Raw genomic sequence first — 26,105 nt, forward strand, 5'->3', positions numbered from 1 at the left:
AGTGGTTAGGATCTGACTACAATTGGCATTTCACCAACCAAAATTCTGGTAGAGGAGGAGCTGATGTGGGAATCTTTGTAAGTGGGCCAACTTTATCTCAGACATCTAGATTCGTGTTACTCTGTTTGAAACTATTAATTACACTTTATTCAGTGCATAATCTTCTAGCTCTATTATTGACAAATCTCAGTGTTGGAAAGAAATCTTCAGGCTATCTAAGAATATAGTTATTGCAGGTGATTTCAATATGGTTGAAAATATTGTAGATAGATCAAGGTCTCTAGATCAAGTAATCTTTAGAGTTAAGAAAATACATTGGGTGGACCTTCTTGATTCGATGAACCTATTGGGATGTGTCTGAAGATTGTGGCTTTACTTAAAGTAACGACAAATCAGGTGAATGCTATAGAGCTACTAGGCTTGATAGGATATACATGTATATAATTAATGTGCTTCAAGAGCATTGGTTGGTAAAATGTAAATATGATGTATCATTGCTTCAATCTGACCACAAGACTACGTTTTTTGACTTTATGAGGGCTGGCATGTCTTATAAAGCTCGTTGGATACATCCCGATCAGTCTTTCTTTGACATCAAATGTATTAGGGAAAAAATTCAAGTTATTATGAATGAGGCCTTTTCCATGTTTACCTCACCTGCAAAGACTTGGGACATATTTGTACAAAATATTCAGAGAACTCTTACAGACCATAAAAAGGTGGCAAAAGATATTAGAGGAAAGAGAAGAATGATGATAGCTAGGGAGATTCTTCAAATTGAAGAATCCCTCTCCAAAGTTGATCCTCCTTCCACTAAGCTCCTCGAGCTTCGAGATTCTCTAAATCGGAAAGAGCTTCTATTGGATACATCCCGATAAGTCTTTGTTTGACATCAAATGTATTAGGGAAAAAGTTCCAGTTATTATGAATGAGGCCTTTTCCATGTTTACCTCACCTGCAAAGACTTGAGACATATTTGTACAAAATATTCAGAGAACTCTTACAGACCATAAAAGGGTGGCAAAAGATATTAGAGCAAAGAGAAGAATGATGATAGCTAGGGAGATTCTTCAGATTGAAGAATCCCTCTCCAAAGTTGATCCTCCTTCCACTAAGCTCCTTGAGCTTAGAAATTCTCTGAATTGGGAAGAGCTTCTAGAAACTAGCAATGCCTTTGCTTACACTAGAGAGTTCTGGGGTGGCAAAGGTTATAGAACCACCAAAAAGATGTTTGATTTGTTGAAGAAAAAGAAAGTTAAAGACTTTATTCCTTACAATGAAGGTATATATTAGCTAAGGCTCATAAGAAGAACCTTTCCATTGCCAGTGGGTTCTTTATCAATATATTATCTAGTGAACCCAAAAGAAATAGAGTTATACAAGAATCTAGGGCCCAAATTTCCCTAGCTAAAAGGAAGATTGTGACTTCAAAATAAGCACATTTCCTTGATCTACCTATCTCTGAAGGTGAAATCAAAAATCTATTGGTAACTCCAAGGCTGGTAAATCCCTTATAGATTAGATGGTGTTCCCAATGAATTCTATCTACAATACAAGAATTCCATAGCCCTTTATGTTTTGCTAGTGTGGCAAGAACCTGTTAGGAAAGGAGATTTTCTTGCTTGTATTAACAATGGGTTGTTAAACTTATTCATAAAAAGGGTTGTAAAGAGGATTTCAGCAATTGGAGATCCATCACACATTTCACTTCAATTTATAAAAATTTTATTCTACCTTTAGCTAGGAGAATTAGTCCCTGATGGACGGACTTAGCCTTCAAGAGCAAAAAGGCTTCATCAAAAGCAGGTTATTCTTGATGCTATTATAACCTTGTGAGAAAGAATGGAACGTACATTGGAGGATGGACAAGATTTTTTATTTTTCAAAGTTGCCTTTGATAAAGCTTATGATAGAATAGAATAGGATTTTACTTTGCAATCCCTACATGATGGATTTTGGGAAACAATTCATAAGATTTGTTCATATACCCTTTGGTAATACATCTGGAAAAGGACCCTTAAATGGGGAATTTATTGATGTTGTATCCCTAATGAGGTCTGTCAGACAAAGGTATCCTCTTGCTTCATTGATGTATGCTATTGTATCAGATGCCTTAGGGGGGCTGGTTTAGAAGCAAATGCGAGAAATCTAAAAGGGACCAAAATCTCTGGTGCTGATAGTGACCTGTGCTAATAAATGTTTTTTGATGATACTCCTGCTCTATGTAATTCCGATCAGAAATCTACTGACAACTTTTTGGAATGCCTTAATACTTTTTGCTTGGCCGGTGGCTCTCAAATCGACCATCATAGGGGTGGCTTGAAATCCTCAAATGGGACAACTCCCCTATCTGTTACTGCTACATGTTATCGGGTTACGTGATGGTTTGATCTTCAGACTATTGGGATTCAAAGTCACCATGGCACAACGATGGGATTGGGTTGTAGGAAAACCTCAAATTGGAATATTAAATCAATGGAAAGCAAATTGACAGTCTCAATGTGGAGATCCTCGTTTGAAGTGCAAAAGGGTCTAGAGATACCTCAATCTAATGTGTTAACTACTCATTTTTTACTACAGGATTCAATTTGGACTTGTTTGATACCAAAAATTACGGGAAGTTCTCTTTCCATTAAAGCTTACAAATGCTTTAGAGCTTACTTTAGAAGTTGGAAAAATTGTAAAGAAAATAGAACCTGGCTTACTGTTACTCAAATTCCTAACTCTTGTAATCTAGCCCCTAGTTGTGTCTCTGAGCTCATGTGCACGTTAAATGATGTCAAGAACTTATTAGAACTTGTGAACCTCACTCACAGCAACCATCTCTCACTCTAAGGTTGGGTATAGAAATCTTACTTTAGCTTTCACAAGCTTCCCAACTTCAAGGAAGACCTCGGGAAAAGGTTGAACGAGAAATGGAATCTTCACTGGAATTCAAAGCAATAGATGTACAGATTCAAAAGTGTTTGGAGTTTTGCTATTCAAATTAGACAAAAAAAATTAGCATGGCTTATCATTCATCAGGACATATGGACAAAAGCTCTCTTGGCCAAGATAGGAGCTGGAAAATGCAGAAGATGTCAAGCTAATGAAGATTTGGAGGACATATTTTTTATTGTTTGCATAATGGCAAGAAATTGCAGATTTTACATAACTGTTGTAGAGAAGTGCACCCCTAGCAATTTACAGTGAGTGAGATTTTGTTAGAAGAATGCATCAAAATGGATATTCTACTTTGGAATATGTGGATATTCTCTTATCTTTGGGCTTGCTGGAGCCAAAGAAATGAAGCTATCTTCAATTAACCACAACTTTGGAGACAATTCACATCATTCCTAATAGAAATCAAGAAATTATATGTTTCTTGTCTCAATCTCATGAGAGATGTATTTCCCTTGCCCCTATTTGTAATTCAAAAATTCCATATATGGCAAAGCTAGCTGAAGGATCTGATGTTGAAGTACTACTCCAAGGACATGCTCTCTATGGCTTATTCTTGCTTGGATCTCTAATTTTTTTCCTATGGGATGCCTTTCTCCCCTCCTGTGAGGTGCAATTGTAACTTGTTCTGTCCTTATAGTTTCTCTCTATCTCAAAAAAAAAAAAACTTGGCATTGACCTCCGAGTCTTTAGACATACTCTATTCCTCCTCTCGTCTGCCTAAGGGTATGTTCACTTGGCAGCTTAGTTCCCTTTCCGCGCGACTAGGGTTTTATCTTATTCTTAGCCACATGAACATGCCCTTTAGAGCTCCTCGAGTTCAAAATGGGTTGAAACACTTTTATGGCACAAGAGGTTGAGAGGACCCAAATTAGAGTTAGTATGAGAAGCTCATGAGCAGTTGATCTCACCGTTCACGTGTTAATTCCATACATGTATAGCAAGAATATCCTTATATTTTTTTTGACTTGATTAGGAATTTTTATTTAAAAAAGGGGGAGTTAGAACTTTGCCTCACATGTAGGGAGAGGGACATAAAAGGAAGGGAGAAACAAAACAAAACCATGCAAAAGGAAGCATTACAAACCCATGGAGGAAACCATGGACAGTCTCTCCTTGGAGTAAAATTTCAACATGCTAATTTTCTAGATTTGCCATCTATGGAATTTTTTAATATCAAATAGAGGCATGGGAGATACATATCTCATGTAACTTAGGATAAGGGTAGAGAGCTTTTTGAGCTCAAGGATGAAGGAGGTTGAGTTATCTCTAGAACTCACCTGAAAAATGGCTTCATTTCTTTATCAAGGCCATAAGTAAGAAAACATAGTTCTGCATACGGATGGATGTCCAGCCTTGGGTACTTCCCCACCAACAGAATTTCTTTGATTGTAAACTGTTGAGGATGAAGTTCTTTACAACAAGACTACAAGATCATAAGTTTCCTAGAATTCTACTCATAGCACATAAAGATGTGTTTCAAATCTTCATTGGCATTGCACCTTCTATATTTTTCTCCTCCTACCTTAGCCTAGAGAGCTCTTTCACTTGTCCATATTCCTTGGTGGAGGATAAGACATATTGCTAGAAACTATGTTTGATGTGTATGAAAAAGCTCCAAATACATTTGAATCTGCAAATCCATTGCTTTGAGCTCAGTTTACCTCCCATTTTCTGTTCAACCTTGTCTGGAGGTCTTCATCAAAATTGAAGAATTTTATTGAAGCTATTCATGTATGCTTTCCAAGCACAGTCCTAGAGAGAGTTGTTTGCAATGAGACATCCTATCATCCAACATAAGGGACTTCGCTTCTTCTATCATGTACACAAGCTCAAAAATACACTCAGAAGAAAGGTTATAAGTGTTAGTAATTTGGATGGGGGTTATCCATTCTCCATTTGTTTGTAAGTCAATCCATGTTCCCAGTCTATCTTTAAAGCATTTGTGAGCTTCAATAGAAAGAGATCTTTCAATAATATTTGGGATATTGCATATCCACATGAAGTCTTGCACCAAAAAATGAGAGGATAAAAAACATAATTTTGAGGGATGTGCAGTCCCTTCTGTATTTCAAACCAGGCATTCCACATGAATACTATCAACTAGCTTATGATTGGTTTTATTTTCCAACAGAGGTGATTGTATCCCAATTTCCAAAGAGTAAGACCAGACCAAACCTTGTATTCATACAAATATAATTTACTTACATCTTTTTTCAAAAGACATGCCAAGGAATCATTAATAGAGACTACCCGAGCTATCCCATTTGCCTGCTAGCTTGATTGAATACATTCCAAATTTAAAACCCCCACTCCACCTTTGGGTTTGTGCATACAACAAATTCTCCAAGCAACTTTTGGAAATTTTTGTGTATCCTCTAAGCCTCCCTATTAGAATCTCCTTGCCACAGAGATAGCTTGTAAGTTTTACCTTGGTAGGTTTACAGCATGGTAGGAAGTATATTAAGGAGGACAATAGGCAATGGTTAAACACAAATGTTCTTGCAGACAAATTAGGTTGAAAGGAATACCACATAAAGACTTTTTTTCAGAATTTGTCGAAGACCCATTTCCACCTCTGAGCCATTGAAATCTTGAAACCCATTGAAACTCTTAATAGTTTGAATACTTAGGACATACTGGCTCGTTTGTATATATATTGCCAAAAATCTTCTCCGATTTTTAAACCAATCTACTAATAGAAGCGCAAGCACAACAAAACATCATCAAGAATCAAGCTTGACCACATACAAGTGAGAATCCTGAAACTTCTGCAGTAACCATCATAACATGGTTTTCTTGTCATCACATCAGCAATCATATGAATAAGGAAAAAATACAATGAGGTCTGCTCCCGAAACCTTCGCACGTCCCTCTGCTCCCTCATGCACCCCATGTCGACTCCTACAAACTACTCGCTCCAGCGACATAGAGGAATGTGAGAGAGAGAAGTCCAGTTTCAACTGAGGAGTCGGACTAGAGAGAGAGAGAGAGCACGCATCGTCGAAGACTATGTACCTCCATGATTTTCCAAAACTGTTAGCACATACTTGACCATATGAAATTTATTGGCACTTGATGTAGTGATTGCCAATGAAAGTTTCCCATTGCATGCTCTAAACCAGTTTTATGGTGATTAATTTAAGAAAACTTGCAAGGCAAAAAATGTACATTCCAAAGAAGTTTTGTAGATGCCTTTTAACATTGCACAATGCATTAGTGTCATCTGCAAACATTTGTTAATGTAAGTCAACATCAGATCCAAAAATTTTGATCCCTTTGAGTTTTTGAACTTGCATTTGTTTACTAACAAGCCATTCAAAATCATATGAGATAATAGAAAATAGTATAGGAGCAAGGGGGGATCCTTGTCTCACAGACCTCTTAAGAGTGATGGCATCAATCAGTTTCCCATTTATGGGAAATTTTCATTTATAGAAATTCTGGCAAAAGCATTCCCAAAAAGTACATGCACAAACCTTATAAAACTTTTACCAAAGCCCATGTCAAACAAAGACTCCAAGACAAAGTCTCATTCAATCATGTCATATGCTTTGTCAAAATCTACCTTGGAAAAGAAAAAATCATGTCCATTCTGTAATGCATACTCCATGCCTTTCCACAAAGTTATGATAGTATCCAAATGAATGTATCTTTAAGAAAATCTTTTTGTTCTTTCAAGATGATGCTATCTATGAATGGAATAAGTCTCCTAGCTAAAAAAGGAGCAAAAGTTTTATAGATTGCAATCAGGCGTATTATGGGTCTCCAATTTTTGAGTTCCTCTTTACTACCTTTTTTTGCAAGAGTTTTACAACCCTAATATTGATACAAATAGGAAGAGCTCCTTCCTAACGGCTTCTTACCACAGTAGCATGAGATAAGGGGCCAGAAAGTCTATTGAATATTAAATTCATTGATAATTCCATTAATTCTAGACTTACCAACCTTGAGGTTAGCAATAGATTCTTTGAGCTCACTTGGTCAAAGATAGATTGATCAAAGGAGTGTAAGGGAGTGTGTTACATTTGGAGTCACAGTCTTCCCTTTGATCTAGGCAATAGAAGCCCTTGTTTCTTGAATATTTGTATTTCTTTTGGATGCACTAATTAAGAATATATTTGGTAAAAAACTCTCTAGCAATGGTAAGGTTATCCTTGCTATTCTCAACCACAATGCCAATCTCATCTTTAAGGGAGGAATTTAGTCCTTGGATTTCTTTTTCTTCAGTAGCTCAAACATATTCTTGATAGATCTGTTAATTTTCCCTACTTAGAGTTCTCTAGTGAAAGCAAGGAAATTGTTTGCTTCTAAGAGCTCTCTTTGCCTTAGAGAGATTTAAAGCTCAATGAGGCTACCAAGGGGTTGATCACCAATGAACAAAATATCTTCAAGTTGAAGAAATCTCCCCAAAAATCATCATCCTTCTTTTTGCCTAATTGTTTTAGTTATTCTTTTATAATCAGTAAGTGTTCTATAAAACATTTTGAGGTGGAGAAAATAAAGTATAAGATTCATGCAATATGTACTTAAATTTTTATAGCTTCAATATCAACAAGGAATGCTCAAGATGGGCTAACCAGCTCTATATATAGACTCAGCTCTTAATAGATCAAAAAGCACAAGTTTTTATGATCAGACGTCAATGTTGAAGCCTCAGACTTACACCTTATCAACCAATGGTCTTGAAAACCATTTATTGACATGTAGACCCTGTCCAATCTAGAAGATTTCTAGCATTCACCCAAATGCTTCTTACTCCAAGTAAAGGCACAATCTTCATATACATTCAACAGATTCATAGAGTCTATCAGGTCTACCTGATGTGATTTGTCATTACTAGAGATTAACTGACCAAGAGATTTTGACCTATTTGTTACTTTTTTCGCCATATCGAAATCACCTACGATGACAATGTTTTTAGGTAATTTTGCAATTTCCTGCAAGCATTGAGATCTCTCTACAGCAAGGGAGCTAGGAGTATATACATTAACTAAATTGTAATGAAAGGGTTAGATAAGGTGACAACTACCCACAAACCTTTATCTGAAGATTCTACGTTTGTGATAAGGTTGGACCATTTATGGAAAATTCCAAAAGCAACACCACCTCTGCCAGCAACATGATTAGTATAATGCCATTTATATCCAAAGTCGAATTTGTTCAAATTGATTTCCAAGTCTTTACCTATCAGCTTTATTTCCTACAAGCATATAAAGTCTAAATACAGAGATAGATCTAGCAACCATTGATTGCCATAGGCCTAGAAGGATCTGAAAGTCCCAAGTTACAGTTAAGGGAGAAGCCACTTAAATTGGGGTGCTTCATTTTTTACTATTTTTGTTTAGTTTGGCCAATGGTACTGAGGCTCTATTTGGATCATTGAATTTCTCCACTTTCCTCTTTGCCTTGGAAACCTGCATATAGTTTTTTTTTTTAAATCTTTATCATCTAGCTCCATAGAAATCTGCACAATATCCTTTGATGATTCTTGGTGGCCTTGTTGGGAGCTTTTAACACGTTCTCCTTTAGTTTCAAAATCAGATAAACCTCTCGCTTTTCCATGAGTGGGACTCGTGGGAAATTTGATTCTCTTGGACATCCTTGTTGGTACTAGCTTCACATTGAGCTTTCTTTAAAGGGTTGTTATTGATTGTTAGGTTAGAATTGATAACCACAATGTATGGTTCAAAGACATGGTCTAGCAAAACATAAACATCAAAATAGTTAGCATAAAGGTGGGTTCCTGCTAGCATAAAGGTGGGCTCCTGCTGGCTTCCTCCTTTTGATTTCCGATAGTATTCCTCCTCTTAACTTGCTGAATTTGTCTTTCGTGGTTTTTCTTTGGCTCTTTGTTAGCAAAGGTTTGCTATTTTTCTTGTTGAAAAATAGGGTAGTCCTTGATCAAGTGACCTTGCTGATAGTAGTGAAAGCAAGATTTTGGATAGATTTCTATACAAGACTTTTTGTTCACGCAATAAATTGTCTGCACACTCCTCAATAGACACTTTAAGTTTGGGGATTTTATTAAGATCCACTTCTATCAAAAGTTGGGGGTCCCATTTAGGGTTGATCCTCCCTCTAGCTTTCTGCCCTAACACTTTCCCTATAACACCTCCTATGTTTATGAGGCAAAGAAACCAACTCAGACAAGGGCCTTAGTAGGTTTTTACCCGTTTAGTTTAAAGCCTTTGTACCATTTAAAGAAAGAAATAGGGGTGTTTTTGATAAGCCACTAAACCTCTGTGATTATTTATAAATCCCTATTAGCATCTTCAAATAAAAACAGGTAGTACTTATTGGGTAAGTATTGAATGTGTTGAGAGAAGAGATTTCTGTCTTCCCAATTAGTGGCAACTCAAGATTCCAGAGATTGTTTGGGACCATGGCACAACCCAGTAACAAATCTATCCATGAGTTAATTATACCAACCTATCCTTACTTATGGTCACAGATTGAGAACCTCAGGGTCATTCTGGACTTCTTTACAGCTTTGTGAGAAATCATTACCTTTGAATTGGTTAGGAAAATTATGGTTAGTGAGAGGATGGAGGGGACTCGGTGTTGTGCGTGAGGTATGCTACTGCCTGATCTAATACCTTCCAAGTAGAGCACCCTAGCGCATGCCCCAAATATTGTGTTGAAACAATGGAGGCATAAAGCTCATACATGAATCTCTATGGTGGGAGGGCCTAAAAAAGGGATTGAAAAATCGGTCCTGCGGTCCCCGAACAGCTTCAACATAAGACATTGGAGGCAAAGGAGTATTACTCATGGTTGGAGGGTTATGCTGCAAATGTTGCATATGTTGCATGTTAGCTACTATATATGGGCTATATTCATCAGTCGAGGAGACATTGTGTTGAGAGGCTTCCCTTCCATACAGCACCTCGATCTGGGACAGAGTTTTGCATGGGTAAGGGAAGAAAATAGTCAACGGAGCGGAATGCCCAGGCAAGGCCAAGCCCAAGGTTGCCATAGGAGCTGCAAAGCTACTATGAAACTTCACTGTTAAACCATTTAATTATAATGCGTTGTGGAGCAACATTGAGAATCCCCCCAAGGGGACAAGGGTGAGGACTGTCAGCTGCGAGGACGTGAGTAAAAGCGGGGCAATGATGGGACACAAGAAATAACCCTCATGAGATCTCCGAGCATCAATACAAACCTATAGCTTGTCCTTCAAATGGAGTATCAAAGCAAAAAGCCACACAGACTACTCTTTGCTTAGATGCTTGGCGTCTGCAGTGTGCAGTGAGCAAAGACTACGCTTGAGCCTTGATAGGGCTTGTGTCAATGCAACATTGGGCTTAACTCCACTGTACATTGTACTCCATTGGTCTAAAATCCACTATACAATATACTCGATGGACTAGCGAAGGTGGTGGGTGAGGGTTTTCACAATGCACACTACATGCGATTGAACAATGGAACTGTGGAACCTGCTTGGGAGATACATAGTCTATGGAGAAGAAATATTATTACCCTTGTATCTTGCCTTTTCAATCGAGGTAGAATTGTGGGAGATACAATGGAACACACAACAAAAAATGTACAAGCTTTGTTATAGTAATCCATGCTCACATGCAGAGAAACCACAACCACAAAGTCCGTTACAACCAAAACTACAATGTAAAATACAAAAGGTTTCTTGAAATCAACTCATGTCAAAACCTAATTGCAAGTCTAACAACTATCCACACATCGTAAAAGGAATCCAAAATGAGGATTTTGATGGCACAAAATTGGAATTTTTTAGGTTTTCTTTAATACACGAGAGATTCATCTACGTATCTCTAGTTGATCTCATCTCGACACTCCTCTCAAGTATTGCTACATAGCATTGATCTTGTGCATCTCCAATTGAGCTCACCTTGACACTTCTCTCAAGTATTGCTTCATAGCATTGATCTCCAAAGCAATTAACCCATTAGTAAGCTAGCTTATCAGCTTACTCAATCGGAATCCCCCGATGTAAAGTTAGATTGTTGTCTATCTTAGGAGGCACTTTGTTTGAGCCACTTCCACTCCATGGGATTCTTTGATACTATCGATAAATTAAGGCATTATACTATACATATATTTGTATACTATCATGTTCTGAGTAAGTTTACCTTTAATAATAATTACCATATGCCTAGAGTTAATTAGCTTTTCGATCAACTCCAAGATATAAGTACGTACTTCAACAAGATTAGATTGTGAACAAGATTGATTTACAATCTAGATACCATATAGTACAAATCAATACTATGATGGATGTTCATAAGACAACTTTTGGAACCAGATTTAGCATTATATATGTCTAGTCATACCTTTTGGTTTTACTAATGCGCAAGCCACGTTTATGACACTTATGGATAATCTTACAACCCTATTTGTGAAAGGTTGTCGTCATTTTTCTCGTTGAAATTCTCATTCACAATCATTCCAAGGTGAAACATTTAGAACATCTTAGTTAACCTTTTTGAGTTATCAAAACAATATGCACCCTATGCTATAAACACTAAATGTGAGTTCATGTAGTTCGAGGTTTACCATCTTGAGCATATCATCTCAAGTATGGGTCTTAAGATTTCCTGCAACAACCTAGAGGCTATATTGACGGGCAATGGTTTATCATCGAGGTGCTTGTCCACGTGTAAGTGCAGGTGACCGGCACAGTCGGTCATGATGGTTTTTGGGGACGCAACACCTCGTTCAAAGCTTATTATCTGCTTCTTGCCCCTCGAAGGCATGACAGTGCATGTAGGTGAGGTGGTAGAGCTCCAAACTCCGAGCGCCCAGCCGCTGGGTTCAATGCCGTTGTTGGGAAAACAAGAGCAAGGGACACCTATATAGCTATGTCTCCCAAGAGCATTGAAGACACAAGATCAGCACCACAAACAGTATCAAAAGAACCTCAACAAAACCACAACTCAAAGACAAGTGATCTCTTGGGAGTTTACCAGCACACGCCCACCCAAAAGACCACCATGAAAATTAGGAAGCACTTACCCTGGCATGGATTTACAGCACACACCGAACAATGCACTTAAGAGAAAGAGATTTCACCTTCACCAAATAACTCTTCAAAAACACAATTTTGAAGTGTACACACATCTCCAAACAAGAGAGCTTCCACAATCTACCATACACCAAACTGCCTGTAAGCTGCCATATACTGTGCGCTAAGGGAAATAGACTCTATCTCCCAAACCACAACTCCAAAAGGGATGATTTTAAGCCTCAACATTTCTTTGCATTTTCTATAACAATATCTCTGAAGACCACAAATTTCAATTCTATGTACCTCTATGTGCAAAATTGGCGCGAACAGCAAGCTGCCATGGCCCGACTACGCGTAGGAAGGCTAGTCGAGGATAAAAAACTGCATCCAAAAGCATCGAGAAGCCACAACGACCCAAAACTTGCAAATTTCTGATATTTGATTGAACTTTTTTTAGTTTTTACACGAGTATAAGTTATATACAAGTCTCCCTTTAAAAAACCCACTCACAGACACTTATAGTAGCCCGACAGCTGTCACTAGACTAGCGACTTGCAGTGCATGTACATGTGCTTGCTAAAGCAAGCTAAAAACCCCACAAAAATAAAGCCCACACACACTTTTGATATCGAGTGTCATGTCCGTATGTACAAATTTACAAAAGAAGGGGTGTCAGAAATGCGTCCAACATAGTTTGCCAAACCCCCAATCTGCTAGAGCATTCATGCTTAGCAGTAGACTATGCAAAAGCTTATGTACAAACATACATCATGTACAAAGTAATCAGCACCATATACCCTTACCAAGATCAAATGGAAAAGTATTATCCCTTGCATCCATCATGAACACATAATGGCATCCTTCAAAGTCATAAGAACAATCATCAATCACTAGTGAGCTCCAACCATCAACGTACATGTCATACAAATCAAAAGACCATGGATCAGCATTCTCACCATTGTGAGATGTATCACTCACATCCAGCAAAGACAAAACATCCATTGTATCCATGTCATCATGGCTATCCCAATTTTCCAAGCTACAATCCTCTTCAACATCCACACATGCATGTGAGGTTTTCATAAGCTTCTTCACCCTTGACAATGCATAGCACACACTAACTTGCATCTCCTCATCCATCTCAACTTGTGGGTCATCAAAGCCCCAATCAAGACTACCATCACAATCCACATCACTCAAACCATCCTCTTGCTCATAATGAAAATCATAACTAGCAATCAACTCAGTGTCACCAATAGCATCATCAACATCACAAACATTAATCTCAATATCCCAAATGGGTCCACATACCCACAACTCATCAGGGTACCATAACAACTCATAAGATGGAGGAGAGAAAAGATCATCCATAATCTCAATATGCATGTCATCTACATCACAACCAAAATCATCCAAAGGCATATAACGCAAGCACATAGAGCTAGACAAGTCCTCATCTTTACAATCATTCAGACATGCATCCAAATCAGCTATACTATTGCCCTCTTTGTTATACATGCACTCCAAGGTTCTTTCTTTCACAATATTTCTTGCACATAACTCCTCATCAATATTTAGATCATCAAGAGGAAGAACCTCATCTTCTACATCTGGCTCAACCTCATCATCATTGCTACAACCATCACTAGTGACAAAGGAGCTCTTGTGTGAAATGCATGAAGAAATAGATGATTGATTGACATCTTCCAACCATCTTCCTTGCTTCAAGAAATCAACAATGCCTTTCACACCCAAAAAGTCAACTTCAATGCCCAAACATCCTAGAAGGGTACCAATGAACAATAACTTCTCTTCCTTTGCATCCAGAACCATATCCTCAAAAACCTCTAGTTCCTGCTTAGCTTGAATTGTTTCATCGCATCATTCATCCTCAACAAGGCATCCCTGAGCTTGACCATGGTTGCAATTTTATGTATAAACCATCCAAATTAAAGGTAACTCAAGCCAACAATCCAATCAAACTTGTAAACTGAAGGTCACTTGACGCAACTCCTCGGTGGCGGGCACCAAAACACTGTTGGGAAAACAAGAGCAAGGGACACCTATATAGCTATGTCTCCCAAGAGCGTTCAAGACACAAGATCATCACCAGAAAAGGTATCAAAAGAACCTCAACAAAACCACAACTCAAAGAAAAGTGATCTCTTGGGAATTTTCAGCACACGCCCACCCAAAAGACCACCATGAAAATTAGAAATGCACTTAACTTGGCATGGATTTACAGCACACACCGACCAATGCACCTGAGAGAAATATCTTTCACCTTCACCAAATAACTCTTCAAAAACACAATTTTGAAGTGTACACACATCTCCAAACAAGAGAGCTTCCACAATCTACCATACACCAAACTGCCTGCAAGCTGCCATATCCTGTGCGCTGTGGGAAATAAATTGTATCTCCCAAACCACAACTTCAAAAGGGATGATTTCAAGCCTCTAAATTTCTCTGCATTTTCTACAACAAAAGATCTGAATACCACAAATTTCAATTCTATGTACCTCTATGTGCAAAATTGGCGCGAACAGCAAGCTGCCATGGCCCCGACTACGCGTAGAAAGGCTAGTTGAGGGCAAAAAACTGCATCCAAAAGAATCAAGAAGCCACAACGACCCAAAACCTGAAAATTTCTGATATTTGATTGAACTTTTTTTAGTTTTTACATGAGTATAAGTTATATACAAGTCTCCCTTTAAAAAACCCACTCACGGGCACTTATAGTAGCCCGACAGCTGTCACTAGACTAGCGACTTGCAGTGCATATACATGTGCTTGCTAAAGCAAGCTAAAAACCCCACAAAAATAAAGCCCACACACACTTTTGACATCGGGTGTCATGTCCGTATGTACAAATTTACAAAAGAAGGGGTGTCAGAAATGCGTCGAACACCGTGTGAGCTCCATGTTGACCACCATTTTAGTCAATGGGCAGTAGCCCGATAGGGTGACTAGAGATGTCAGGGGCATGCTTGTCACAATAGCAAGCACCTCTAAATCTAACCAATTCCATATTGAAGTAGACTTCATCTAAAACCATTAAGAGCCTCAAATATTTTCATGTTTAACAAGCTATTATCACAAATTTATTTAGGACTTTGTAAAGAGGCATCTCTCATAGACTTTTTCCAGGGTCAAGACCGTTTTTGTTGGCTTTGTAACGTGCTTGTAACGGAACTATAGGAAAAATCCTACTTCAAGATGGTCGATGGCCTATAGCTGTTGAGATTAAGACACTTGATAGAGTAGCAAAAATAATATTCTTATAAACGAGAATTGTCATTAGGAAGAGAATGGGATCTAGGAGGGCCTCTTTATTTGGCAGTTTAAGAAAGTCAAACCTTTTGTATTAAGAAAGTAATCAATGGATCACTTTTGAATTCAAACAGGCAAAATGGCTAGTTTATTTGAATTTAAAGATTCCCCCAAAATGGAATTTGAAATCTAGCGGGTAAAACCATATCATGTAGCATATCTACAGAAAGAGCTCGACACATAGATTGTAGATCTATGATCTCCGCTCAAATCCAAGATCATATGTGGGAGTTATGGAAGGCCAAAAATCACAAAAATGTCCATCTCCTTTCAGAGGGGAAAAGTGCATCCTTTGAAGACTCTTACACACCCACCATTCTTGCACACATGGCAAATATCTATTTGTCAAAATCTTTATCACCTTTGTAAGCTCATGGCAAATAACGAGGCCCTCCTACCTCCTATCCTCTTCCTAATGGTGTCATTATATATCTCGTATGTAATTGAAAGCATCATCTTTTAGGGACATACTCTAGATACTACTTAATTCACTACTTATCAAAAGAGCTACAAGGCACATAAGTAGAGTTCCTTCAAGAATATGATCCCACGTTGTAATATCGTCTCTAAAGTATCATAAGAGATAATAAAATGTCATAGAGCTCGTGCATTAAGTCGTATTCCAAAGATCAATGCTCTATCTTCAACCAAAATTAAGAGTGAGTAAGTGGCTTTTCTTTGCTGATGATAAACTTCAAACACTACTTCCATGCTAGTGAGGGAAAATTTTTGTGACGTAGGACGGGAGCGTTAGAGAGTCCCATACTGTCCATGCAAATCGCAGTTGCTCATGTATGTAGGTTTCAGAATCCCTAACAAGCTTAACTTTGAACACAACTCGCAAGCTCAACAAATTTCCAAAAGCATTTTTCCTATCTAACTTGAGAAAGGACACTCTTAATTTTTTTCAATTTTTTTCCTCACCAAAAATAATGTCCCCATTAATTTCTAATGTGAAAATTGACTATTATCTTATTTTTGTCACTTAATTGTGCTAAAATATACTGGATTTCTATCACTTTGTGGATTCTCTCTCCAAGACTTGATTTTCACAAGATGAGGATTCCTCTAAAATTCGCTCAATTTTGTGTACAAAAATGGAGTATCTATTGGTTTTTACATTAGAATCTTTGTTTCTTCAAGACAAGCTTGATATATAGCTTGAAGAAGTCTACTCTTCCACAACTCTGGACATTAAGACCTTTAACCAAATGTGCAAGAAAGGTTTACGTCAACCTAGACTATAGCCCACTAAAACAACTTTTAAATGGGAATAAAAGTATGAAAACCCAACAAAATTGCAAGAGAGTAGTTATAAACTCCTTCACAATTCTTAATTTTTGGTTTGCACCGTAATGAGGGGCCCCACTATGAAAAAAGATCAATATTTATCCGATAAATGGAAAGTTGGAACCGGTGAAATTTCCTCGATTTTAGTGTAAAGACCATCAAGGCCTTCAAATTTTTGACCTAAAAACTCAAAAACTTCTCGATGTGCCTTTTTTCTCTCAAGTTAGAAAATTTAACAAGTTTTTGGTAAGCCCTGTATCATGATAGCATTTTTGTTAGATTGGTTGGTTATGAGTGTACATAGCAGTTGGTGTAAAGCTTCCACTAAGCCTTAAGGAAGCAAGGCTATGTAGGACATACATAATTTAGTCGCAAGTAAAATCTTGATCATAGCTTGAAACATACGGGAATCATACGCATATGCATACGGGTATGGAAGTATTTTATAAGTATGTTTCAAAGGGACTGCTTCAAAATACGTGACCCCTAAATTCTAGACAATTTTCTTGATAAGTATGTTTCAAAGGGGCTGCTTCAAAATACGTGACCCCTAGATTCTAGACAATTTTCTCGATAAATATGCTATCAACAAAGCCATTAATAGTTTAAACAATGTTGAAAATTACAAGCCGCAAGTTAACATTGAACATCCAATACTATCTTTCATTGCTCATAAAGCTCTAGAGGCTAAAATTTTGAAATTCTTAAGCTAGACTTTTCAAAATGACAAGAATGTTTGGGTCCAACATTCTCCAAAAATACCAAACGTTTGCAAACTCAAACATATGCGTATGTTTCAAACTATGATCTAGATATTGGGGTAATCTAGGTTTAATTATATAATGATTTGTGAAAATTTACAAAATGCCCCTCAAGTTTAAAAGTACCTCGTTTCATTTCGGATGAACTACCCTAATTTTTGCGTATTCTTGTCATTTCTACAATAGAGATCTATCTTTAAGTGTCTTAAACAAAACTATTCACCAAATAGCTCACAAATAGACGCATCTGCATCTAAAAATAATAAATGAATTCATCTTGAGAGCCCGCAATACTAGCTAGAAGATTGTCTCTATCATCTTCTATCAACCAAGGGAGAACAAATCTTCAAGTGAAGAGTTGCAAAAAGAAAGCATTTGAAGAGACAATTTGAGATTTGTTAGCCAAATATGAGAGGTATATTGGGAATTTTCCTAAAATTTTGGGATGTGTTGGTAATTTTTCAAAATACAAAATTTTGAATTGGGCGCTTATTAATAGCCCGTTTATTAATAGCCTGCAAGGTTAAAAGTGATTCACATGTGGCAACTTTTTGAACGAGTTGAAATTCCCGCAGCTACATGTGGGCAACAACCGTAGGTGCTACTACAATACATACTAAGAATCTACCTTGACCTCGCCGAGTCAAAACGTCTTGGTCGGGGTCCTCAAAAATTTCATCTATGACAACGTAGATAAGCACCGAGGGGCTTACCAAGTTCTCTACTAATGTGGGTGCAAGAGTAGACATATTTACTTTGTACTATAGGTGGTATCGAGTGTGACAACTAATATACCTAGCTATTTGCTTCTTTGGAGTCTCCACTCACATGTTTGCATGACCAACTAGGACTGGGAGCCTAGGAAAATTCCTTTGATTGACAAAAAAATGCAACAAAATGTGGCTTTGGCATGTTACCAACCAAGATATGCACCATACTAATTCAATAGAAATGAATAGAACATGGGTTTCTGATGATGATAAGTTTTACTCACATTGTTTTCTAAAGGCACCAAGTTGCACTAAGCGCTATAAGATACATGAAAACCATAAGGAGCTAGTTTAGTTGGTTGAGCACTTGTCCTCCGTGACCCGGTCAGGGATTCAAGTGTGGCCAGGTGACCCTAATAGCGCTCATGAACGTTCATTGTATCATGGGAGCGAGAATGTTCGTGTTGCTACAAAGAAATAAAGCTATATGAAAACCATAAGCTGGAAAAATATTTTATAAAATTTATTATATTTTGGTCTAAGAGCTTATCTCACTATTCTAATATACTAAGATGTTTTTCTAAAAGCATCCACCAATAAATCAAATAAAGCTCCTCAACATGTGTTTGATTGATGTGCAAGACAATTTTTGCAACATATTAACAATATAAACTTACATTCAAGTCTCCATTAGGATCACATACTTATAACGAGGCATGAGCGATCAAACCAAGAGAGCCTTTTCCACACAAACAAGAACTAATTTTGCGAGATTCATTGGCATTAATCAAGATTTTTACATGTTTTCGTTCCTATATGTTCTGTGTGGCCACTACAACTAGAGTAATATGCAAAACACCTATTTTTTGATAGTTGAACTAGTCAACAGAAACTCCTCAAATCAATCATAGGTTTAGGTGTAGATTCATGTAAGCATAAGGAATCCTGCTCACTCTAGAATGTGTTTTACAAAGTACTCGATCGATAACTTCACTTTATCGAGCTAGTATCAAAGACAAGTAACACGTGGAGAAATCTAACATGTGGGTATGTTCGTGTTAAGGCATGCCTTATGTATGAAATAACCACATATGAGGCAAGCATTATATGGCGTTTGGCTCCCTACACACAAATTATTACATTCCATATGTAAACATTAGTACTAATTGGCTCATATGAGATGTCTCAATAAGTTGGTCCTTATCAATCAATGATAAGAAAAAACTTTGCATGTCTCAAGAACAAAGGAGATAGGCATGGCCCAATGATGTGGAGCTTTAGACATGGGTACCCACTTTAGCTCAGCATCATGCGCTTGTTTAGATATTTTGGTACTCTTCTAATAGAATCATGACATGAATTAAGAGTGCGCAATGCGTATTCACATCACCTGGACTTTGAGCAACAATCCTACCTTGCTCTTCGAGAAGAGAAATGGGTTTAAGAAGTATGAGAGGAGGAAGTGGAAGACAAGAACTTACAACTTCAAAGTGGGTGGTATCCTTGGCCTAATGAAATATGTGTCGATATCGATTCCCATTATGAGTAGGTTGCAACATGCTTGCAAGATCTCCGACATGCTCCTAATGATGCAAACATCCAATAATTGCATACAAGATGGTTGAAGCAAGAATTATTACAACACTATGGACATTAGTTTCTTTTGTGTTGTGATAATAAAGTGTGAATACCAGCCTTTTCCGCATACTCAAACGGCCGGCCTGAGCTACATGGGCATCGAAAGCATGGAGAGCTTGCAAGCCTTCTTCATCATCCCCACATACCACTTGCAGAACGTCACATGCCAGATGGTATCATTTTGATGTGCTTCATTTCAATTTTGTCGCGACCCATCATTGTACGCGTGTACACAGTTAGTGAGAGAAACAGAGAGGAAATTATTATCATAAGTACTGTGTGTATGATTATGAAACGGCGACATAGATAAGGCTTTAGTTTTTGTGACTCGTATTGTTGCGAGAGTCCCAATCTAGAAAAATTAAGGTTAAGCAACATTCAATTAAATACGCATTTGTGGTGGTGCATCAAAAGAAGAACATCACTATTACAACATCCAATACTTCTTCAATCAACAAGCCTACCCTCGTCGTTGTTGCTTCTTTAATCGACAATATATTAGAGAAGTCTAATGATAAAGACGAAAAGAAAAGATGAGATCTATTACTGTAATGCACTTGATTGTGTCATCAAGCAATGTACTAAGCTAGAGGCTAAAGAGGCTCGAAAAAAGAAGGCAAATATAATAATTGTAAATACTTCTTCAAATGTAGTTTGACAATTTTTGTGCAGGATGCTAAATGGGCTTTGAGTGCATATTGCTTCTTTAGAAGGGCAATCGGTTAGAAAAGTCCAGCCATAAAGACAGATGCCATTATTATAATGCAATTAATCATGTCATCATGCAATGTCCTAAGCTCAAGACTAAAGAGTCCTAAAAAATAAGTCAGACACAACCATTTCACATGCTTCTTCAAAAGAAGATTTGACAAATTTTGTGTAAGATCCTAAATGGACTTTGAGTGGGAAATCTATATGACCCATCCATTGCGCATATTGCATAATGTATGGATCATGTTACATGTATCATAGTTTGATAGTAGTACAACTAAGAACATTACATATCACTGTGATTTTTTAATTTTCTTGATATTGCCTCTAAACAAGAAGCTAGCATATGTACTAGCAATGTATCTTATCCAATTAAGGGATTTGGAAAGATTGCACTTGTTGCAACATGTGACAATCCGTGTCACATGAAATGCTCAAGAAATTTTTGAAACAACTTGAAATAAAGAAACAAAACATCTTTCTTAGATTCCAAAGAAAATTTGCATATGATGTGTAACATATATTTAAACAACTTGCATTTTCTCGGAACGAAATGACATTTTCGAAACAACTTGAAATAGAGAAACGAAACATGTTTCTTAGATTCCAAAGAAAATTTGCATATGATGTGTAACATATATTTAAACAACTTACGACCTCTATACAGAATGTATCCACCTACTAGATTCCTAGATATTATCTCTCTTAAACCTTCTAAAAACATGTGTTTTGTATTGTGTTTCATCTTAGAATTTTCAACACAAAACGAAACCAATTGTCTCGAAACGTTTCTTGTTACACTGAGAGTTCCTTCATGTATGTGTCATATGCAACATGTGTAGTCTCCACTTTGCAAGCTACTTCTATGCAAAACATCGTCATGCACAATTTGGTTATCTAGATTTTGTCACTTTGTATTACTGCATCTTCAAAAAATGAATATGATTTCTTTGTTTCCATCTTGAGAGACCATTGACACATGTATGTGAAGGATGGTTTTTGGAAACAATGTAGCCTTCTAACTTCTAAGTTTCCTAAGGATGAATCTATATTGCGGGCTACTCAAAATTGCAACTTGTCAATAGTCACATTTGTGGCTTGATGCATACTGCATCTTTTGAGAACCATTTGTATTTTGTTAATTGCATTGATGATCACTCCAAGCGTGCCTGTTAATATTTGCTTAAGAAAACAACCAACAAGTGAAAGGATAGACGTGAAAAAGGTTCCGCGTGGAAAAACATTAGTGCTCTTTAAAGAGATTTTCCAATGTTTTCGAGAACAAAAAATCTTTTTTGAGATGGAAGTAGGGTCTAAACGAAGGTCCTATATGTAAGAGCACAATAAGCATGGAAATATAGTCCAAAGACTACTCCTAGTCTAAGAGATGCACGTGTGGAAAGGGGCCCTTATTATAAAGAGGTCACTTTAAAATAAGGGATTGGTTGGGTGGAGCTTATGTGCGCTTTTTCTAACCATGTTTTGAGAACAAAGGATGTGTATTGTCATGCTCTCTCCCACTCATCACATAAGGACCTTACAATCCAAGACAACTTTATAAGGTTTATAAGGATCCAAATCAAGAAAATTAACAAGAACCATACCCCACCCTCACGTACATATGCACACAAATTGTGGCGCACACAATGGCTTGCATGTTGAAAAGAGAAGAAACTAATGATGACCATGGTATTTGCTATGAGAAGTATACGTTTACTCTGGATTGCAGCTTCAATGATTCGGAGTAGAGTGTTTATATCTCATCCATCTTTCCCAGTCTAATCAACTTTGTCTTTACTTTATATACAAAAAACATGTTATACCTTATGTCCTTTTTTCTTAAAGGGTGCATCATGCTACATATCATTTTTGTTAAGCATATCATGTGCATGAGGCTACCTTGATGCCTTCTTGGATCATTCCACAAATACTTCTCTTGTAGATAACTTCTCAAAGAAAATGATAAGCCCCATCTCCCTCTGCTCTCGAGCTTCCAAAGGGGTAAGGGGAGAAAGCGACCGACAATATACAAGTAAGAATGCAAATCACAAGGAGATGAGAGACATCCAACATGTCAAGCTAGTAAATCTAGGTGACTAAATGAAAATTTTTGCAAGATCACACATAAGGAGACTAGGTTTCCCTCACGTGTATTCACCCATCATGGATGTGGACTATGTGATTAGTATCAGGGTTGAGCCTAGCTTATTTGCATTCCATAAAAAAATATCCCATTTCATAGGTGCCTTGACAACAAAACCCATTTGATAAACATGCACTCCCGTGTGTTAAATTTGACAAAGAATTTTTACTATTTTATATACTTTCAATTGACAATTCAAGATGTCAGTAGTACAATCCTCATTTTCTCTTCTCATCATGAAAGGTCCTCTTATATCCATCCTAACCCTTCAATTTGTATGAGATTACTATTAAAGTTTAGTGTATGATTAGTTATAATTCACTCTAATCCATATGCTTAATTAAATCCACTATTTGGCTAATTATCTTCACTCTGGTAAAGCCCATCCCTAATTGTTAAGTATGGAGCCTGATTTACCCTTGTAATTTTCTGTGGTAAAAGCACACATTTATAAGGCCCCCATTATGAGGAGAAGCCATCGTGCGTGAAGGAAAATCACTCACCGGAAACCAAAATTTTCACGGACAAGAATCAGGGGCAACTTTAAAGGCCTCGGGGAGGGAGGCCTCTGAGACTTTTTTTTCTGCCGGAATATTATTACCGGACGGCGACCGGAAAGTGATCGGAAAACAATCGGTCGGTTGACCGGTGGCCGGTAGTCAATGGCCGATGGTCGGAAGTCAATGGTCGGTGGCCGGTGGCCGAATTCAAAAGCGGACTTGTCTTCTCAAGGACGGCCACACATGGGCGGATTGGAGGGTCCGATTTGGACTTATTCGCACAAGGGCGGCTACACATGGCTATCTTTCATAAGAGAGGGCAGCCCTTTTGGCCTATAAAAAGAGGCCATTTCTACATAAATTTCATAGTGTGAAGTTGATGCAACAAGGTGAGTGTGAGATGATGAGAGTGAAGCAAGGCGGGAGCTCCATTAAGGGTATAATCCCTTTGTAAACTACTTCTTGTTTTGAAGTACTAAAGCCATTGAGTGGCTGCTTTTCCGTGGACGTAGCCCACATTGGGTGAACCACGTATATCGTGTGTACTCTCTCTCTCTCTCTACTCTATAATCTCGTGTATATAAATCTGTCTCTCTCCATTAAGTAATCTACTCAATTATCTATTTAGCTACGTCTTATTTCCTAACACTAATCATTTGACACTTTCTTAAACATTAGACATGTTCTAATTGGCTTAAGACTTGAGTCACTACGATTGCTTATGCTAACGACGCACGAATAAGTAGCGCAGATGGAAGCTAGCTGCGATATGTATTATGTGATTTCCGTTGTGGTTTCGGCAATCTCACACACACACACACACACACACACACAAACATGTGACATGCATATGTGGTTCCATACTCAAATATGGCAAGTTGTCTATGAGTAAGAAAACTTAAACCTTAGATGGGCATTTCATATGTGCAGAAGTAGTAAATATGCCAATGCATTAGCGCTAGCTCGCCCCAATGGTATGATACATATGTGAAAGTGCCACTTGTCTATGCACAAAATGTATATCACACCTATCCCTGATGGATTGGCTCACCATGTCACGGATGGATTCTTCTAGACACATTTCTTGCCATGCCGTGTGGCACATATGAAAACTATAAGTGCTTGTATGTTGATGCTCGAATATCGCAAGCCCTATTCATAATATAGCTATGCATGTATGTGTAGTAAATACCACGCGATCACAGATTGCACCTCATCACTATATCACACGAGCATGGTCAAATGGGATCAATGGTGGAGGAGCAAAAGGCGATGCGCGTCAATTATGGACCGTCCGATCAGAGGCTGCCCCGAATTTACCAATTTGTCCAAATTTACAAATTTGCCCTGAATTTACTAATCGGCCCACATTTACAATATGACATACTCGAGTCGCCTATATTTCAACGTACGCATGAGGGTGTAGTGGTTAGTGCACATGGCTCGTGGTGGGGAGGTCAGGGGTTCGAGACACGGGGTGCGGATCGACCCAAATTTACAAGCCTGCCCGAATTTACTTTTTTTTCCGAATTTACCAAACGCCCCGAATTAACCAAGTGCGCATCCGACGGCCCAGATCACCTAAGCCGTCGATCCCATTTGAGCATGCCCGTGTGAGATAGTGTGGAGGCAGATTGCAGGCCATATGTGCAAGAGGCCATATGCACACACTTGGAAAGTCAATGTTTTGGCTTGCCATTAGTGCATGTAACTTCTTGAAAGGGGCCCAATACATCTTCCTGTGAGTAAAGTCAATGATAAAAAAAAGGCTTGGCATGTCTAAAGCATCAAAAGAGCTAGGGTAAGGGTCAAAAGAGCATTATGCATGGGCGGCCGCTCGAGCTGCTCAGCATTATATTACGCTTGTCTACATAATTTTGACGCCATGAAATGAATTACCACTGTGTCCAGACCCATGGGTCCTAGCTTGCAGTTCATGAAGAGAAACAGGTTCAAGGAAGTATGAGAGGAGGAGGAGGACTTACAGCTTCAAAGTCGGTGGTATCCTTAGCCTCATGAAATATGGGTCGAGATCGGTCCTCATTATGAGTAGCGTCGCAGTATGCTTGCAGGATCTCAGACATGCTCCTAACCATGCAGACAGCCAATAATTGCACATAAAGTGGGTATTTTTACAACACAAATGGGCAGCAGTTACTTTGGTGTTGTGATAATCAAGTCTGCATACCGGCCTCCCGCATACTCAAAGAGCCTGCCTGAGCTCGAGAAGACGATGAGGGCTACGTGGGCATCGCAGAGGATGGAGAGCTCGCGAGCCTTCTTCACCAACCCCACACGCCGCTTGCAGAAGGTCACCTGCATGCTGGTACTGTTCTCGATGCGCTTCATCTCGATCTTTCCGCGGCCCATCGCACAAAGAGAGAGAGAGAGAGAGAGAGTATTGCAGTGAGAGAGCGAGAGCGAGAGCGCGAGAATTACTGTGTGTATGATTTTGGAATGGCAACATAGATAAGGCTTTACTTTCTGTGAGCGGAGTCTTTACAGAGCTCAGAGCTCAGAAGAGACAGTAGGCAGATGTATTTCGCTCAATCCGTCCGGACAAGAAGCGTCTAGTGGGCGGCCCAGTTGCAACGAGCTCATTTGCCCCCCTGGACCATGTGCTTTTGGGATTTGCGCAAAAACATAAATCCCGATAGTGGAAGTGGGTTGCCTTCTAGATCCTTCGAGCCTTGAAAGTTGAAGCCTTTGTAGACCCCTGTCACACAAGTGAAAATTTCAATTGTGAGCCGTGCTTGAAAAAAACTTTTTGGCCTGCCCAAAGGGCTAAGGCCATAGTGATGTGTTCCCTTTTTCTTAGTGAAAGAGAAGAGGTTGTTTAAAAAAAATGTAGATTTATTTGATTGGTTGGTTGCTAGACACTCATTAGATTTGATTGGTAGATAAGTAAGTGGACACTCATTGTTTTAGAAGCTTGTCATGAAAATGATGAAACATTGTGGTTTGGAGCTAAAATTAGCAAAAGAGTTTTAAAATTTTCGTAGACTAAAATAAATTTTAGTTGGTAGATCAAGATAGGGAAGATCTCTCGATGAGGTCACTTCATCAAATAAGTATTACAAAAATAATAAA

General features: G+C 38.2%; 1 protein-coding gene across 5 annotated transcripts in view; it reads right to left on the reverse strand.

Annotated features, from left to right (window-relative positions):
- LOC147435960 (truncated transcription factor CAULIFLOWER A-like) overlaps positions 1-25,595 on the reverse strand; it is a 130,725-nt gene extending 105,130 nt beyond the window's left edge. For 4 of the 5 annotated variants that reach the window (XM_086488862.1, XM_086488864.1, XM_086488861.1 and 1 more), the window contains exons 1-2: positions 25,204-25,595; positions 25,001-25,103 (exon numbers count right to left, since the gene is read on the reverse strand). In XM_086488862.1, coding sequence (XP_086344988.1) covers positions 25,001-25,103; positions 25,204-25,385 — 285 coding nt within the window. In that variant the 5' untranslated portion in view covers positions 25,386-25,595. The remainder of the gene's footprint in view (positions 1-25,000; positions 25,104-25,203) is intronic. The other variant, XM_086488866.1, reaches the window with a different exon arrangement.
- Positions 25,596-26,105: the final 510 nt, after the last annotated feature.

Source organism: Adiantum capillus-veneris, chromosome 18 (assembly GCF_014529385.1).
Source record: "Adiantum capillus-veneris isolate H3 chromosome 18, ASM1452938v2, whole genome shotgun sequence".
Classification (NCBI taxonomy): Eukaryota; Viridiplantae; Streptophyta; class Polypodiopsida; order Polypodiales; family Pteridaceae; genus Adiantum; species Adiantum capillus-veneris.